The sequence below is a fragment of the Lottia gigantea genome (genome assembly GCF_000327385.1).
Source record: "Lottia gigantea unplaced genomic scaffold LOTGIsca_30, whole genome shotgun sequence".
NCBI classification, from domain to species: Eukaryota; Metazoa; Mollusca; class Gastropoda; family Lottiidae; genus Lottia; species Lottia gigantea.
The window spans coordinates 1,725,939-1,744,352 of record NW_008708987.1 but is presented as its reverse complement, the minus strand read 5'-3'; the positions used below and the strand labels follow the sequence as shown (position 1 = coordinate 1,744,352).

The 18,414-nt window shown below is 30.9% G+C and overlaps 1 protein-coding gene across 1 annotated transcript in view; it reads right to left on the bottom strand.

The window, feature by feature from the left end:
• Positions 1-17,152, bottom strand: part of LOTGIDRAFT_71205 (hypothetical protein) — a gene marked incomplete at both ends in the record, with an annotated part of 38,960 nt that extends 21,808 nt beyond the window's left edge. Inside the window, one exon of the mRNA XM_009057426.1 lies at positions 16,787-17,152. Within this exon, the coding sequence (XP_009055674.1) occupies positions 16,787-17,152 (366 nt within the window). The remainder of the gene's footprint in view (positions 1-16,786) is intronic.
• Positions 17,153-18,414: the final 1,262 nt, after the last annotated feature.

Here is an 18,414-nt window from a genome sequence, read left to right as displayed (position 1 = left end):
CCTTTAAAGCAAATATGAAATGAAAGTTACAGTCAATACCACTGAAGAGTGCAATAAGGAAAATTTGATCCCTAACTAATGACTTGTGTTACATTGTTATCAAAACTAATAAATTAATGATTAGATTGATTGAAAAATATTTTCTTTAATATGATATGAAATCAAATACGAAATGAAATAAAAGATTGTATTATTGGGCTAAAGCAGACAGGCAATGCCAGTATGCAATGAAGGAAATTCTGGTAGAATTTATCAACTATTATTGAATGCACTAGGTAGCCCCTTTAAACAATTTGTGAAAAAAAAGCAATATTTGATGTTCATGTAGAGGCCAAGTTTGTGTGGGATTTCTATTTTCTACTTAATAAAAACATTCAACAGCGTAGAAACATAAAATTATAAGATTTAAACAAATTCAAATATTCAAATTGTCTCAAATATAAAGAATTAATATAACATATTTTCATAAACTTTATAAACATTATAACATAAATCACAGCATTGAATATTTAGAAATTGTGCAAAAATATTTTGAAATTATTGGAAGATTTAATCGAATTATTTATGAATAATATTTTCATATACACATTATAAAATTCATTTAAATATCAATAAAGGCACAAAATGTCTAAATTCTCATGTTTAAAACTATTTAGAAATTATTGGAAATTATTTTAACCGTTTAAATGAAGGAATTATTGAAGAAAATTAAGAAAACAACTTGTCGTTGGTGTGTCTAATCAAATAAAGAAGAATAGTTGACAGATGGAGACAGTTTGGAGCAAGCTGAATTTTGATTGGTTGATGGAATGTTTAAACAGCTGGTGATAACCAATCAATAATCTTCTACACATCTCCGTCAAAACTTAACTGTCTTCATCGTGTTACAAACTTCTATTGTATTTTACGATCGTCTTCCAAGTAAATATTGTGGAAATTGATGAATTAGTTCTGTTTTTATTCTTCTTAACACTAAAGATTAATATTGTCTTTCGTCTTCGATGTCACTTTGTCACGTTGGAAAATATTACCATAGAATTTTCTATCAATAATCTCTTTCTACGGTCAGTCAGAGAATCAATGGAAATTGAGAATTTATTATTTTGAGTATTGTTGATGGTCGATTAAGACTTCTGACCGAAGAAAATTTCAGAAAATTTCTATAATTTGACTGGAATTGAATATTACAAATATTGTCAATAAATTTTCAAATTTTAGATATCTGAAAAATACAATGATAGGAGTCTTCCAATGAAATTAATTCTGAATCAAAATAAATTAAAAACATACCCCCAAAACTTTTAAACAATCTTAGGCATCAGGTTCTAAAAATTATGTCTCCAAAAATGAAAAGTTGAAACTAAAATCTTTTCCTTTAAATTGACTTTAAATTCTAAAACTTCACCTCAAATTGAAAGAAAAATTTTTTGAATAAAAAACCAAATTCTTACTCTTGAAAAGTTCTTCAAAATCAACTTGGTAGTTCAAGTATCTTACCAATCAGTGAGAAATTGCTAAGCTCTTAATAAACTCAAGTGAGTGAGAAATCAGACTGATGAATTGAGCTCCTTGTTATTTGACTCTTCAACAACTTTCATCAATGGTCAAATAACATCAGAAATCAGAGACACTGGTACTTGATAAAACTTGACTGAAACAATACTGATACTAGCAAACAATGGAGAAACTCTCTTGTTAAATTTGATACCTTTTGACAGTATTTTACAACAGATCAATTGCTTGTAGAGATAGTGTTTCTAGTGCAAGCTAGTGCAGAGACTGGGTATGACAACAGTGTCTCTTTTAGAGAGTCCACACAGCTAATATTGTTAATTTGATACATTTATTATCAAAATTTTCAAAATTGCCTAAAGATAGACATTAAACAAAAAAAATTTTTTTTACATATTTCCTTTGCTTGCATAGAGTATATTATTTTTTCATTTTCTAAAGAAAATTTGTTATCAGTTTAATTCCTACAAATGACAAAATGTTTTAACAAATCAATTTTTTTGTAAAATGTCATAAAAAATTTATTATCAAATTAGAAAATGCCATGTACACTAAATTTGAAACTTTCATGTGAACACCATATTTTAAGATATTCAAATTTTTATTCAGACCATATTAACCCAGCAAAATGACAACAAGTGAGTTGAGAAGAGATTGTATTAGTTATAGAAATTCTCTTGTAGAAGAGTGTTACTATTTCTTGAATAATTGAACAAAAAGACACCTTTCTTCAGAATAATCAATTTCCACCAATCAATGAAAACTAGAAGAGAATAGTTAAAACTAGTTAAAATAGCTAGAAAACGTAAATTTAACCTTTTTATCGTATTAAAGTCGGTTAAATTATGTGACTTAGAAATCTAGGAGTGAATAAAATTCTGTCATGTCAGTGACGTAGCTACTATATATGTAAATGTGTGTTGGATACAACCTTTGAATATTGAAGTCGAAGAAAACTTAAAGTCAGTGCAGGGATATTGATCTGGTATTTGCCAGTCATGTATGATTTTAGCTTTAAAATGTACATTTTTGATTTGGTCTTTTTTCATCAAGTTTTTTAATAAATATTAGAATTTCAGTAATGTTCAGATAATTATATGCTTTAGCATTAATAAATTTTTTGACAAATAAGCACTACTTTAACAAAAACTTAAATTTGTCCAACATTGTGGACGGTCTCAAACAATTGGAAAGATGTAACAATATTCTCTCAGTGATCCACAGTGCCATGATTCAAGATCTCTTGTCTAAGTAGCCTCTCTGAAAGGCTGCCAAAGACCTTATTTCAAACTGAAATTCATTCCCACAGTGGTGACAATGAGGCTGAATTTTAACTACAGGATACTGTACTAGAAAGAAAGAATACATGGATAAAAATTGACTTTAGTTCCGTGAGGGTCCTGTCTACCAGCTAGTACTAAAAGCAACTTCAATGCTCTCAATTTTGTTTCGCTTTGGAAGAGATTTTTGGTTGATATACTTCTTAATGTGAAAAGTTCATTAATAGCTTAATAGCTGCTACAAATGTTTTGCCAAATATTTGCTTAGGGTTTTTGATTTTGTTTTGCAGTATTGTTAGTACTTAGTTTATTTATTTGTTAATCCTTGGTCAAACCTTTTGGCATTGATCTAGAATATTGAACAAGATTACAAATAGTGTCAGTTATCTTAAAAATACTTCAAATTCTGAAAATTCATTCTCAAAGAAGCATGAAAATTAGTTTCATAATGATCTAAAACCGAGAGCTGAGATTCATCGTGGTCGAATCTAATTAATAAAAACTTCAAGTTTGTTACTTGTCAATGTGACATGTTTAATAGTTTGAAATGAGAAGGGAAATTAGTCGAAATCTTTAATCAACCAATTTCTATCTCATCTATCAATCGGCCATTGATACCGCTTGCAAATCATCTCACCCTTACCACACAATTATTTTATCTTTTTCACGTAATAAAATATTAATACGCCTTCCTCGTACGGCCAGGCAGCTGACTGTCATAGCTCATTATGTTGAAGAGTTACTGAAAGAAGATAGCATTAGTACCCTAATCACTGATCATTGAGCAAACTGCAGCATCGTTAACTTTCCACGATGATGTCTTCAGATTTACGGTAATGGACGAACAAATTGATGTACAGCCTCAAAGTACTTCTTAATTAGTTTTTGAACAATAAAACGACTTTTACAAGAATTTATGAGAACTTGGTTCCCTTTTTTCTGCGTATGAAATTCCCTGAGTTCTAAATTAATATTTGTCCAGAGTCAACATTTTAATATTTTTTGGTTACTATGATATCATCGCTCATAAATCTTGTCCTCTCGTCAAAGATACAGGTCGGAGGCTCAAGGGGTTGATAGGGGAAAATCATCTAATGGTTTGGATGGCACCAAAATCAAGGCTTTGTTTGCTTCAGGGGACGAGATGGAAAAGGCAACTTGTGGTTTGGATGGAACAAAACTTAGCTTAGTAAGCTACATGTACTGTGCATCAAAGATCTCTCATTAGTTAAATATGAAACAGTGATCAGAAGATTTAGACCTCTGTTTCTTCAATTCATACATCATGATATTTCTGGTTGGCCTAATCAATGGCCTTGCATAATCTTCAAGAAGATTTCTTAACTGTTTATGTGTATCAGAAACAATGATAAAATCGATTGCAACTTTCCAGTTTTTAGTCAGACGCCTTTGGTTCCTGCAATTCTAACAAAACTATACATTTTATGACATCACTACATCGTAAAAGCTGCCAATAATATTTCAAGGTATTTGCATTAGTGACGTCCTAAAAGGTGAAGTACAATACTTATGAAAAGTTAAGAAAAACTCATTTTAAATCTGAGCAAAAGGTATGAAGAAAGGAAATGTGTAAAATGGTTCAAGAAAAAAAAATCTAACAGATTTGACACATCTGCAATCTGCATTTAAAATCACAACAAAAGTGTAAAATATTCTACTCGCAAGTTTTGAAAAATATTGCCAAATTCCAAACCAAGTTAGGAGAGTCTGACATAGACTTTCAAAAAATGGAGCTGGCAATTGTGAATTAGAAAAACCTGATAGAATTTACAATTTACAACAGAATTCAATTACCAGAGTTTTCAAGATAAAATTTTAAAACCAGTCAAGGTTAACTAAAACAATCAACATAAAAGGCTGTAGTAAATTTTGTTTGTCTTCAAAATGGAAATATAAATTCTTTGCTAACATTTTACTTTGTTTCAGCCAGTCATGTCTGATAGGAGATCTGAAGTGTTAGACTATGAAATCCATAGTCTTTACTTGTGACCCAGGCCAGTGCTTCTATACGAAAGTATCTTTTATAACACCCTACCCTACACTAGAAATTGGATATTGTATTTTGTTTATTTTGTGTAAACAATATTTATTAAAACAATAGGATATGGGAACATGTTTGTATCTCTAGTACCTTCTCATTGTGTTGTTTTGTTTTGAGGTATTCTCGAAATGAATATTTTGGATCTGCAATCAGACATGACTGGTAGATTTTCCTAAAAAATAAGATTTGATTGTGTTAAAATGAATCCATTAGGAAATGTTTAAATGATAATCAATCTGAATTGAGATGTTAACATAAAACAGTCCTGGTTAACCATATCTAGAATCAAACCAGGTATAATACGATACGTTCCTGATATTAAATTTCTGGAAATCAGTGAAGTGTGGGTATGATGGAATGCAGATCAGATCTAATTTTTTATGATTGAAAATATCAATAATTTAACACTGGTATTAGATGCAGGATATTCAAACTAAATATTTCATGACATCATAATCGCAAATAAACTGCTAATAATATCTAAGTACCTTTGTGATAATGACGTCATAAAACATAAAGTTTTAGTGGAATCGCAGGAACCACAGACGTCTGATTGAAAATTAGAATGGTGTAAATTGATGCTTAAAGTGTCCCTGATAAACTTAAAAAATTAAGTAATTTTACAAGCCCTTTAATACTGGCAATAGATGTAAAATATACAAACTAAATGTTTTATGACATCACTATCACAAGACCTTTGCACTAGTAACATCTTAAAATGCTTCTTATTCTGAAAAGGGAAACTGAAACTGAGCTCTATTAACTGGTTAGGAAAATACTAACTCCTATAAAGATAGGTTTCTTGTTTAAATTAACCTATTTCAAATGGCTATAAACCTAATTATAAGTCCTGGATAAGGTTTATATCACACCGAAGTCTTCAATCATGCTTTCAAATACAAAAAACTACTTTCATATTGTAAGGAAATTGGAGAAATAATGTGAAACTAATGTAAGGATTTTGATTCGACTATATTTACCAGCCATGTCGTCTTAGAAATTTTAGGGCAGACAATTTCAAAAAAAAAATATATAGAAACTGAAATAAAATACCTATATACTTTAAATCTGAGTAGGAAACAAACACTAACACTGGGTAAGAACATTAATAATACAGGTTGAAGGGGCAGCACCGCAATGGCTGACATAGATAAAACATCTAGTCGTTCAGAGGTGATAACAAACCATTGCTACAGGTTGTGCATGTTCAAGATCCCTCGATAGATTGAAATAAAAAAAGAGTAGTCTAATGCTGCTATCCTGGCAAAATTTCCCTTACTGCACACTGCATAGCATTGCCTGACCATTAAATTGGTGCAGAAAGATCCATTTCATTAATTTCTCTGTAAAACTTCCGATTCTATTTTCAAATATTTCTAGTAAACCTCAGTAAATCAGTATGCAAAATTTCCCTCATTGTACAATGCATGGCATTACTGATCCTCATTAGGAACATCAAAACCATGATAGTGTTTAAATATTTCTAGTTAACCTGAATAAATCAGTATAAACAGATAAGACGAGAAAAAGAGATTGAATATCCTCTGAGGTGATGTAGAACTACTCCCCAAGGACAGATCAAAATATCATTAGGATATGATACAAGGCTATTATCTGTTTAATTTCTATCTTGTCATCAAGACTCCTGTAATATCCTCCTTGTAATTAAATATTCATTTAGTATTAATGATTACATCACTGCCTGGCATGTTCACGTACTTGAAGAAATTTCAGGAAATATATATCATTGAAATATTGTGTTAATTTTAATGATTTTATGTTATTACTTAATTTTTCTTTTTTTTTGTCTTTGCATTATATATTGTATCCATTGCTCGTCTCTAAGGGCTGAATGTTAGACAGGACCATGTCCTTGTGTATTGGGCCTAATTCTGACTCATGTAAAATAAAGAGTCTATGTTTGTCCTCATGGACTGAATGTTAGACAGGACCATATAGCCTTAGTGTATTGGACATTATTCTGACACATGTAAAATATACAGTCTATTATTATTATCATCACTAAAATAGAGAAAGGCATATTGATATCATAAGTAAAGTTTTTGTAGGGCACCAATTGGTCAACTTACAAAATGGAAACCGAGAACAGTGTTTTATGACAAACATCTGTATGCGGATATTAAATTCTGTTATCATCCTATGACATCATCAATGACATCATCATGAGACTCGCTTTCTTATCTCTCTAGGAGCGTCATTATCAGAGCATACTTCAATAGGTCACTTGAGATGTGGTCCCATTGTATAGATTAGTTTTATTCTAAACAGAAATGTCAAGTATCTTTATATCTTTATTTGATGCAGGTCTCTAGCCATACTTGATTGTTAGGAGGGGCAAGTAATATTTCCAGAGAGGTAATGTTGTATGGTGTTTGGATGCAATAATGAAATTGGTCAGTCGTTTAACAGAGGGGCAATCCATATTATTCAGGGAAACATCCCCCTCCCTCCTTGCCCCTCTGAACTTAACGTCCTGATCTGATTATATTATATTAAATATATCTTTATAATCCAATATATACCAGCCTATTATTATATTAAATATATCTTTATAATCCAATATATACCAGCCTATTATTATATTAAATATATCTTTATAATCCAATATATACCAGCCTATTATTATATTAAATATATCTTTATAATCCAATATATACCAGCCTATTATTATATTAAATATATCTTTATAATCCAATATATACCAGCCTATTATTATATTAAATATATCTTTATAATCCAATGTATACCAGCCTATTATTATATTAAATATATATTTATAATCCAATATATACCAGCCTATTATTATATTAAATATGTCTCTATAATCCAATATATACCAGCCTATTATTATATTAAATATATCTTTATAATCCAATATATACCAGCCTATTATTATATTAAATATATCTTTATAATCCAATATATACCAGCCTATTATTATATTAAATAAGTCTTTATAATCCAATATTTACCAGCCTATTATTATATTAAATATGTCTTTATAATCCAATATATACCAGCCTATTATTATATTAAATATATCTTTATAATCCAATATATACCAGCCTATTATTATATTAAATATATCTTTATAATCCAATATATACCAGCCTATTATTATATTAAATATATCTTTATAATCCAATATATACCAGCCTATTATTATATTAAATATATCTTTATAATCCAATGTATACCAGCCTATTATTATATTAAATATATCTTTATAATCCAATATATACCAGCCTATTATTATATTAAATATGTCTCTATAATCCAATATATACCAGCCTATTATATTAAATATATCTTTATAATCCAATATATACCAGCCTATTATTATATTAAATATATCTTTATAATCCAATATATACCAGCCTATTATTATATTAAATAAGTCTTTATAATCCAATATATACCAGCCTATTATTATATGAAATATGTCTTTATAATCCAATATATACCAGCCTATTATTATATTAAATATATCTTTATAATCCAATATATACCAGCCTATGATTATATTAAATATATCTTTATAATCCAATATATACCAGCCTATTATTATATCAAATATATCTTTATAATCCAATATATACCAGCCTATTATTATATTAAATATGTCTTTATAATCAAATATATACCAGCCTATTATTATATTAAATATGTCTTTATAATCCAATATATACCAGACTATTATTATATTAAATATATCTTTATAATCCAATATACACCAGCCTATTATTATATTAAATATATCTTTATAATCCAATATATACCAGCCTATTATTATATTAAATATGTCTCTATAATCCAATATATACCAGCTTATTATTGTATTATATAAATTTATCATCTACTCACTGTATTTATCTTTTTAAAGGTAGTAGTGCCAAGATAAAGAAACAAAATCTATTTTATGTCAAAATTGATGCCATTTTCTATTCTTTACACTTGGCTTCATGTTGAGAGAAAATAAAAAAGATTTTTACACATTTTACGTTAGCTTTCTACTATGGTTGAACAGAAGTTAGAACTTGGCACCGGAATCTAGATCAGATTTGAACGAAAAGTTCTCCAGTTTTTTGGCACCGTATTTTATAGTAAGAGCTATCTTGAAAGGGTGATTGTATTTTTTATGCCGATGCCAGCAGGGGTGTATTACAAAGATTGTCAACAATGCATTAAATGAAATAAAACTGGCTGATTATTGCCAATTTAGATTACAGAATCTTTTTGATCTTTTAATGCATTGTTTTCATGAGCTATTTTTTTAACTACCTCAATCAGAATACTGTAAGTTTATCTTTTACAAAGGACTTACCACATGAGGCCAAAATTTTATTGAGCATGACAAAACTGATCATATTTTTTCACCATTTTATCAGATTTTTGATGGTTGCAATTCACACCTGCAAAACATTCAGATTAAAAAAAGAAACAACTATTTCCCCCATATTATCTGTACCCATTTACAGCTGGGTCAACTGGAATAATGGGGAAAGATGACTTATTCAGTACCCATTTACAGCTGGGTTGACTGGAATAATGGGGAAAGATGACTTATTCAGTACCCATTTACAGCTGGGTCAACTGGAATAATGAGGAAAGATGACTTATTCAATACCCATTTATAGCTGGGTTGACTGGAATAATGAGAAAAGATGACTTATTCAGTACCCATTTACAGCTGGGTCAACTGGAATAATGAGGAAAGATGACTTATTCAGTACCCATTTACAGCTGGGTAGAATGGAATAATGAGGAAAGATGACTTATTCAGTACCCATTTACAGCTGAGTCAACTGGAATAATGAGGAAAGATGACTTATTCAAGGTCACAAACTTTCACCATGACCATGGTGCTTTCGAAGAAACCAAGCAAATCATTTTTGAGTGATATTCTCATTGTAGACCTGCTAGTGCAACCTGAAGATGTTAGTTCTTCAAAAGGGCAAGCACTAAGTTGTGTTTTCTTTACATTTACACAATGTACTACTATATTGGACATGAAATCAGACCAACTATAAGTGTTCCAATTCACATCTGCAGAAAATGTCTTATGAATCTCTACAACATAAAATTTCCAGGTTAACAGGAAAATTTTCTTTAAAACTATGATCTAAAAAAGCATGGCATGATGGAACCTGATAAACGTTTTATTGCCAAACTTTTCACCAACCTGAGAAACCAGTACCTAGTGTCAGAATTCATTTCCTAGCCAACTAGTTCAATTCACCTACTTTCTTACTACCTTTTCTACCTTCATAAACAGGTGGTTGTTAGATTCTGTATTTGGGGGCTTTAATAAGGGGGACTTCTTTGGCAACAATTAAGCAATAATAACAACTTTGGCTACAAAAAAATAAAAGTTTAATTTTCAAAAGGTCTGTCTATAAACTATGTAACAAGGTAGGGCTGTGTAGGGTAGGCATGGGGTAGGGTAGGCATGGGGAGCTGTGATTTAAAGCTTTTTTAAGTAAAATAACAATTGCTTTTTTTCAATCTATTGAGCCCTTGATTTCAATTTTCTTCACCCTTACAGAATTCTTAAACCTATCAACATGCAGCCCCTCTGTCATACCAGTATCTTTAAGATTGGCCATCACTGACATCACTGACTTCACTAAAATCAGGTTATCATCATCACAAGTCATTCACATTAATGGTTTTTGAAAAAAAAAAGAGTGTTTTATTTTATTTTGTTGCTTTTTCTGTACAATTTAATGCCAAGTTTTGCGTATCTTAAAAAGTTTACAACCTATCTGTACTGTTTATAATAATATTTTGAATGGCATGAAAATCTTTTATATTCTGAATGTTTTGGAAAAGAAATGAATAGTGTTTGAAATTTCACAATCTACTTTTCTCCACTTTATTGGCTTAATAATAGGGCAATGCCATGCAGTATGTGATGAGGGAAAATTTGCCAACAAAGCTGCAGAAGTCTACTCTTTTTTAATAACCCACCGTCTTGCACAGCCGGTAGTAAACAAGGTTTTGGTTGAGATGCTTTTGCCATATCATCCCCTGTGACCTGCATCTCTAACAGGGGGAATTTGTTTCCTTCCATCCCTCCTATAAAATGGTTTGTACCCTCATTATTGAACCTGACAGTTGTCTCCCCATTAAGTCAGTGTGTCCTCTATTTTCCCCTACCCACCACTGAAACCTGTTTAAGAAAATCGTGGGTGCATGACCTTATTGTACTGTTATAATGTCTAATAATTGACAATGGCAGTAATAATTTGTTAATAACTCTAAGAATTCTGGTTAAATTAACAACGTATAATTGTTAATGAAGCTCATCTTAATGCAGAGAATTACAAATCTCTGCCAACATTTTTTTGATTCTACCATTTCTTTCAGAATTTAGATGGGATATTAAAACATATACAGTATTGTTGCTTCTTGCTATATATTAATAAAGTCAATATTCAAAGGCTTGTAAAGAAATTCTATAAACGTTTTCTGTGCACTTATGGTATTGATTTACACTAATGTAATTTTTAGTCAGACCTCTGTGGTTCTAGCAATTCCTGGCAATGACTGGCAAAACTATGTGAATCAACATCCCTCAAGTAAATGAACTTTGGACTAAGCTTGTGATTAAAATTAAATATACAATACTTGCCAGAATCTAAACTCTCTTCAGATTTAAAGGATTGTCTAAGGCTTGGTTGAACTTTGATCGTACGATACTGATTGAAACTGCAGCATTATTTCTTGGTGTGAATGAGTACATAGAAAATATACGCTAATGAATCATTCAAATATATTGATGAAGTCAAGCCTTCTGAAATCTTTTCAAAAACTCTTAAAAAATATTACAATCTAATTCCAAAATCTAGAAATCTGAAAATTGGGAAATGCAAGATAAACATTGGATATATTTCCTCTAAAAATATACATGTATCCTGAGAGAAACGTATCCTTAACATTTTGTAATATATCCTGACAAACTTCAAGATATAATTTCTAAAAGGCTTGAGAATTATCCTGATTAATAATTAAATTAATAGGTAATATTTTATCATCATGTCATTATTAGTGCTTCTGCTATACTTTAAGAATGTGTTTGAAAAACCAATTGAAAGTACAAGACTCTTTCTGAAATTAGTCAATAGCAAACAGTAAAAGTTACTCTGTCTTTTATTGCAGGAATCAATTGGCACCATTCTCTAATTTCCTGCAAGTTTATTAAGAAAGAAGATCCACTCGGAAGAAAGACATGTGTCTTTATTGAAACAATAATTAATATTGCTAATCAATGAAGAAAACCTGAAGTAGGCTAACGGCATCAATAGATTAAAATAACAACAAGAAATAGCTCGTTAGATGTTGAGGCATAACGAGGTATTTTAATTAATATTGCATCAATAATATTAAATAGTTTAAAGATTACTTTTTATTATCCATTTCTTTTCTTCTGAAAATATTGATATAAATATAATGTGAGGAATTAACGGATAATGAACATGGTGGAAGTGAATGAAGTTTAAGGTATATAGATAAATACATTTGAACTTGTTTGAAAAAAATTGATCAAAATTTACCTAATAATCATTATTATATACTTAATACACTTTCTTTAAACATTTCCGTCAGTTAGATAAGAAAATTTCTATAAAATCACTAGTAGATATAAAACCTTATAGTAACTTCTTATAAGGTTATCTTTTTCAAGTTCATGTCAAAAACTCTTTCAGCCATTTTTAACTTCAGAAATTAAATATATCTTAAAACTTCTTGAAACCTATTTAACCTTCTCTTAATTTGTATGGTGAGACTAAAATTTAAGAGAAGTAATAGGTTTTAATTATTTTTTACCAATTTACATCACTGTCGTTAAGCTGAATAGCAAACACAGAGAAGGTGCAAAAAAGTAGTACAAACTGCATTCAAAACTGTAGGACATAAGATTGAACATCTCATTTCAGTAATGTTTTAATATCATATTGCCTTTAAAACTTCAACTGTTGTTGAAATGGTCATTAAAAGATCAACTGGAATTTTTTTACCAAAGCGACAGTTTTAGAAGGACTTAAAAAGTATTCTGCATTTCTGTTTAAAATCATTCTGTCAAATTTCAAATTTTTGAATTATTCAACAAAAAATGTTTCTTCTTTGTGGTCAGTTATTTTGGTGTAATAATTAATTATTAATTAAGATATTGAAGACTAACGAGGTATGATTAATCTATATTTAATCCTAGTAACAATTATAAAGTGATATTTCACATCAGGTTATTAATTCCAGTACTAATATCATTTTTATTATTCCAATTTTCTCTGATTTATCATCTTCAACATCACAAATTACTTTCTGGATTATATCGAAATTTTTTCTCTCGCTTTGATCATCATAGCAGCTTCAGACTTGTGCAATGTTCACGTTTTGTAACATAATGTGTTTAATGTAATATTGAATCTTAACATATAGTTTATTTGATGCTACCATTATACTATAAAACTGTTATAGATTTTAGGTAAGGTTTTATGGTGTAGATCATTGGATCTTGTGATTTTTATTATTGAGCAATCCAGTGAAGTTGATGTTGATATGATTTGCTATACATTACTGACAGGGCAGCGCAAATATCCGACAATTCCAACACCAGTGGCAGCTCTAGCCTTCCCAGAAACTTATTGAAAATCTAATTGTTTTTGTGCATTCTGACACATATTTTGGGGGTGCAAACCATTCCCCCCCCAGGTTGATTGTCTGAAGATAGTACATCATGAACTCTGAGTAACAACATGTTAATATTTCTAATATAAAAAACTCAGTTTAATAACGAGGATATTTGGTTTGTGCCTGTTTAAAAATAAACTATAGTAATATTGCTATGAAATGAAAATACTGGACAATATTCAATAACTCAAACTGTTCTTTATCACAAATACACACATAAAAGAAAAGGAAAAATTAATAATGGTCTCACTCTGTCATTTGTCAAGACATCACAGAGACAAGTTTTTGATTAATTTTTCCCTTTTTTTTTTCTAGAGTCAATAAAGAATCTCATTTCATCAGTGATGTCCAAAATCAGATGGAATTCATCCTAAAAACAAGTACTGTTGAACAGTCGTCTTCAAGTCTTGTATGGCTGAAGTCCCAAATATTTGGTTGTTACATTGTTTTAACTTTTGAGAAAATGTAATGCCTTAAGTGCTTCAATTTTACGTTTTATAAATAGATTGACAACAGATTATCGTTGATGAGACTGTCATAGAAATATTTCCTTCATTGCACATAGCATGGTGTGTCCTCTAAACATAAGCAATATCAAAATAATTTTTTCCACAAAATGTGCTCACAAAATGTTAAAGATCCATTGACAGCAGATTCTAACTAGTTTTAATTGTATTTACACAGTTTCCCTCATTGTACACAGCATGGTATTTGCCATAAAATAGGGAAAAATGAAAAAATGTATGAATGCAACTTTGTTATAGAATTTTGCATAAAATTTGATGTCATGTGAGCTACAAATTGCACATGTTACAGTTCCATTGCAAGAAGATTATCAGGAAACTGTCCTTGCAAAATTTCCCCCATTGTAGACAGGATAGAATAACTCTAAGGCGCAGAACAGTGGGAAGTAAAACTCAGATCTAAGTTGCTTGACATCTGACAAAATGACCAAAATACTATCCAAGAAATGAAAGAATCTAACTAATGAGTCTATGATACTTGAACTAACTTCAATTTATTATTTTTTGTTATTGAACCTCTTAACCTTAATAATCCCCAGAGTACCATCTGTGACCAGCTAGAAAACCTTGGTACATTCCAATCTCACTTTACATCTTTACTATTACATTTCTTTTAAAGGAGTTGTACCAGATAAATAATCCTATATCAGAGTCTTGGTGTATTTTAGTCACTCTAGTGTACTAAGCAGTTATATTTCATTAAAGGTGCTATGTATAACAGAGTTACAATATCAGTATTATTTTACATTAGAGGAATTGTACCAGATAGATATTTACTTCAATATCAAAGCCTTGGTTCATTCCACACAATTTAGTCAACTATTTTAAAGGAAGTGTACCAGATAGATATCTAATCCCACATCAAAACCTTGGTGTGTCACAATCTAGTGAACTTTACAATAAGATTTTACAGAAGTTCACAACTATTTTGAATTTTCTTATATTTACTGAACAAGGGTTGTCATAGCTTCAAACTTCCATTCAAGGTCAGAATTGAAAATATTCCAAAACCTTAAACCACTGAAGTTACATACCTTCCTTACAGAGTACTAATAGTTTTTCTGACTCAAGCTAACTGACATCTATCAAAGTTATCTATAATCATCAGATGTTAAGTCTGAGTTAGCAAGTTTCAGTCTGACTTAATCCAAGCTTTAATACTTCCTCTCTGCTGTGAAAAATTTGAGCCAGTCTTTATCAAAATCAACAAATATCACTTATTTTACTAATAATATAATTGACTAAGATTACTGACTGACCATTACTTCCTCTTGTAAAATAATGAACACCAGATAGAAATTACACCTGACATAGGTACCCACACATAGGGGTAAATGGGGTCACCTCCCCCCTCCCTGAAAAAATGGATAAAATTTAAAAAGCCCAAGAATACAAAACTGAGGAGTTTACATATATACTACATATCTATTCTGAGATACTTCATAATGCATTAAGGTCAAATTTTCAAAATTTCAAAAGTTTCTGTGCCTTCAGTGGCAAGGGAGAACCCCTATCTTCGATCCCCCAAAATTCTGTGGACACCTTGGCACCTAGGTTTTGGATGCTATGTTTTTCACATAGTGAACACCATACAAAAATAACACCTTGGTTTTGGGTGCTCAGTTTTTCACATAATGAACACCATACGAAATTACAACTGGGTTTTGGGTGCTTGGTTTTTCACATTATAAACACCATACGAAAGTTCAACCTAGGTTTTGGGTGCTCGGTTTTTCACATAATGAACACCATAGCTGCAGATACAACAGAAAATCCCCAATGGAAAGCAAGATAAGAACAGTTTTTCAAAATATTTTAAAGATAATCCCGCTTTTCTATGTACAGAATAATTATAGTTCAACCTGACTATATATGTATTCACTTACAGACAAGAAAAACAAAACGAATCTTACCAGAATTGAGAGAAATGGAGCTCCGTAAAGGTCAAGGTTAAAGGTTTCACCAATGAGCACAGAACTGGTGCATCGGCGATTGGGGACAAAGACACCATCATGGTATGTTAGTATAAGATTTTCTTGATGCAATTATTAAAGCGGAACCTACGTCGCATACAATCGAATTTTAACGAAGTTTTCGACACTCAAATTTTATCACCAATATATCAATATTAATAGTAGGTTAGGATTTTTTATGAAAAGGAACCAAGAGTTTTTCCTGACATTATTATAGGTGAACAGACTGAGTAGATACCAGACCATTTCTGCAGTTTTACTAACAGAATAAACAAAAACTCAACTTAATACACGTAATACGGTGAAATTATATTATAGTGTCTAATTAGTGCACCAAAATTTATACCCTTTCTGAATTACGTTGCACAAGATCTGTCAATTTGAATACAAAACGAGAGATGAATTTAATTTCTGATGTAAGGTCAGTATATATTTCATGTTGGAATTTGCATCTCAAGTTAGAATCTCAAAATCCACAGATATCACAGAATGAGTAAGTAGAATGGACTAGATTTATAAATGGTTTTCGCACCGTATTCCGTTGCCCACAAATAATTTTCATTACCTTAATCTTCAGTGTAAAGTAACTAGGAAGAAAGAAAACTTTGGATATTTAAAAACGATCAGTTTTAGAAATAAATATTGACCCTGCGATACACACACCAGTAATATTTTGCACCCCATTTCACCCCTTTTCGGTTTTACAAGAAATAAACTTACCGTCCAAGCAAATTCAAAAGGTAATTTCAGCATGGCTCTGCTATTTCCACTTCTGTAAGTAAAGGAATTTCCACCCAGAGCCACCGTAGACTGATTCCCAAACGTGCAGGTGCCCGTGGTGGTCACTCGTTCCTGATATTCCTTCAGGCAGACCCGGAAAAATGTATTACATTTCTCAGAGCAGGTACCCCTATAATCATGTCTACCCCCATTACAGCACGACCCGTCCGCTATCTCTCCCCTCGGGTTGGATACAGAATTAACTTGTAAATGAAAATATCCCGAACCATTACACAAATTCACAATTACAAGAAAAATGCAAAAATGCAATGGAAACATATTTTTGATGAAATTCCGCCTCCAGATTTTTGAAGAAAAACAAATTCAACTTTCATCGGGCATAATTCATTAGAGTTCCACCGAACGCAAACCAATTGCGCTCTTTTCATTCGCATTCCTCAACAGCGGAAAACTTTTTAGTTCCAGTCTACATTTCCAGAAAAATTCTAGCCATTTTCACGTTTCTTAATTCCATAAAATAAAGTTCCATTATAGCACATAGTCCAAAATAACTTGCTAAATCCAGAGATATTCAAAGTTTGTAGAAGTTTGGTTCGTAACAGCTGATTTCACGCGGGTATAGTAAGGCTACTAAATCCCTTTACAGTCTCCACTAACAAATAGCCGCTCTTTTAACACGCATGCGCATAATTTCCAATTAAAGGGGCTAGAAGTTGATTAATTGGCTCGAACACTTGCAGGAATCATCACATCATATCACGATAGTCCAATAATAACTAATAAATTCCAATACTATGGTATATCAAGCTGATATACCACGGTAATTCACAACGTCTATTGATTACAACGTACTATTTATCAATATACCTTTATAATACCTAGATCACGTGATCATAACAGGAGGTCGTGTGCCAGGCCAGGTAAAAGATTTTAAAAACAAGAGTACTATAACATTACGTTAACGGCACGCGCTTTACTACGTAATGGAATGCCTGAACTACGGTTGCGCGTGTTTGGCTAACTCAAGGTCACGAGAGATTTTTTTTACATCGAAATATAATCACTTTCTACACACTATTCTAGGCTACTTCAATGTCTAACATATTTCAAAAGTAACATTTATGAAATTTTGCAAATAAAAATTTGTAAAAATTCTAAAAAATATGTTCAAGGTTACTGTTTAAAAATTGCATTCTGCCGCATAACTACATTATAATTTGAACAGATCTTAGATATTTTCATCAAAATGCATATTATTTATCATGCAATAATATTGAGTAATATGATGGAATACAGACGTATATTGAACCACATTATATGAACTTCGGCACATAGGACTATTATTTTAATGAACCGAAAGTAGTAAATAAATTTCTACTAAAATTGGTAAAAATAGACGTTTGTTAGTAATTTGTTTTCTCTGATTGTCCAATAAATTCAGATACACAACTTCAATATGTATTAGAAAAATTTAAATATGTCAACTGAGGCGAACGGCCCGAAGACATGTTGGGGGTCAGGCTGGTATGGCCGAAATATTTTACCACGAATGCCACCAGTATTGTTGTTTTCGGGGTTTTGCCCGATATCCCCCCCCCCCCCCCCCC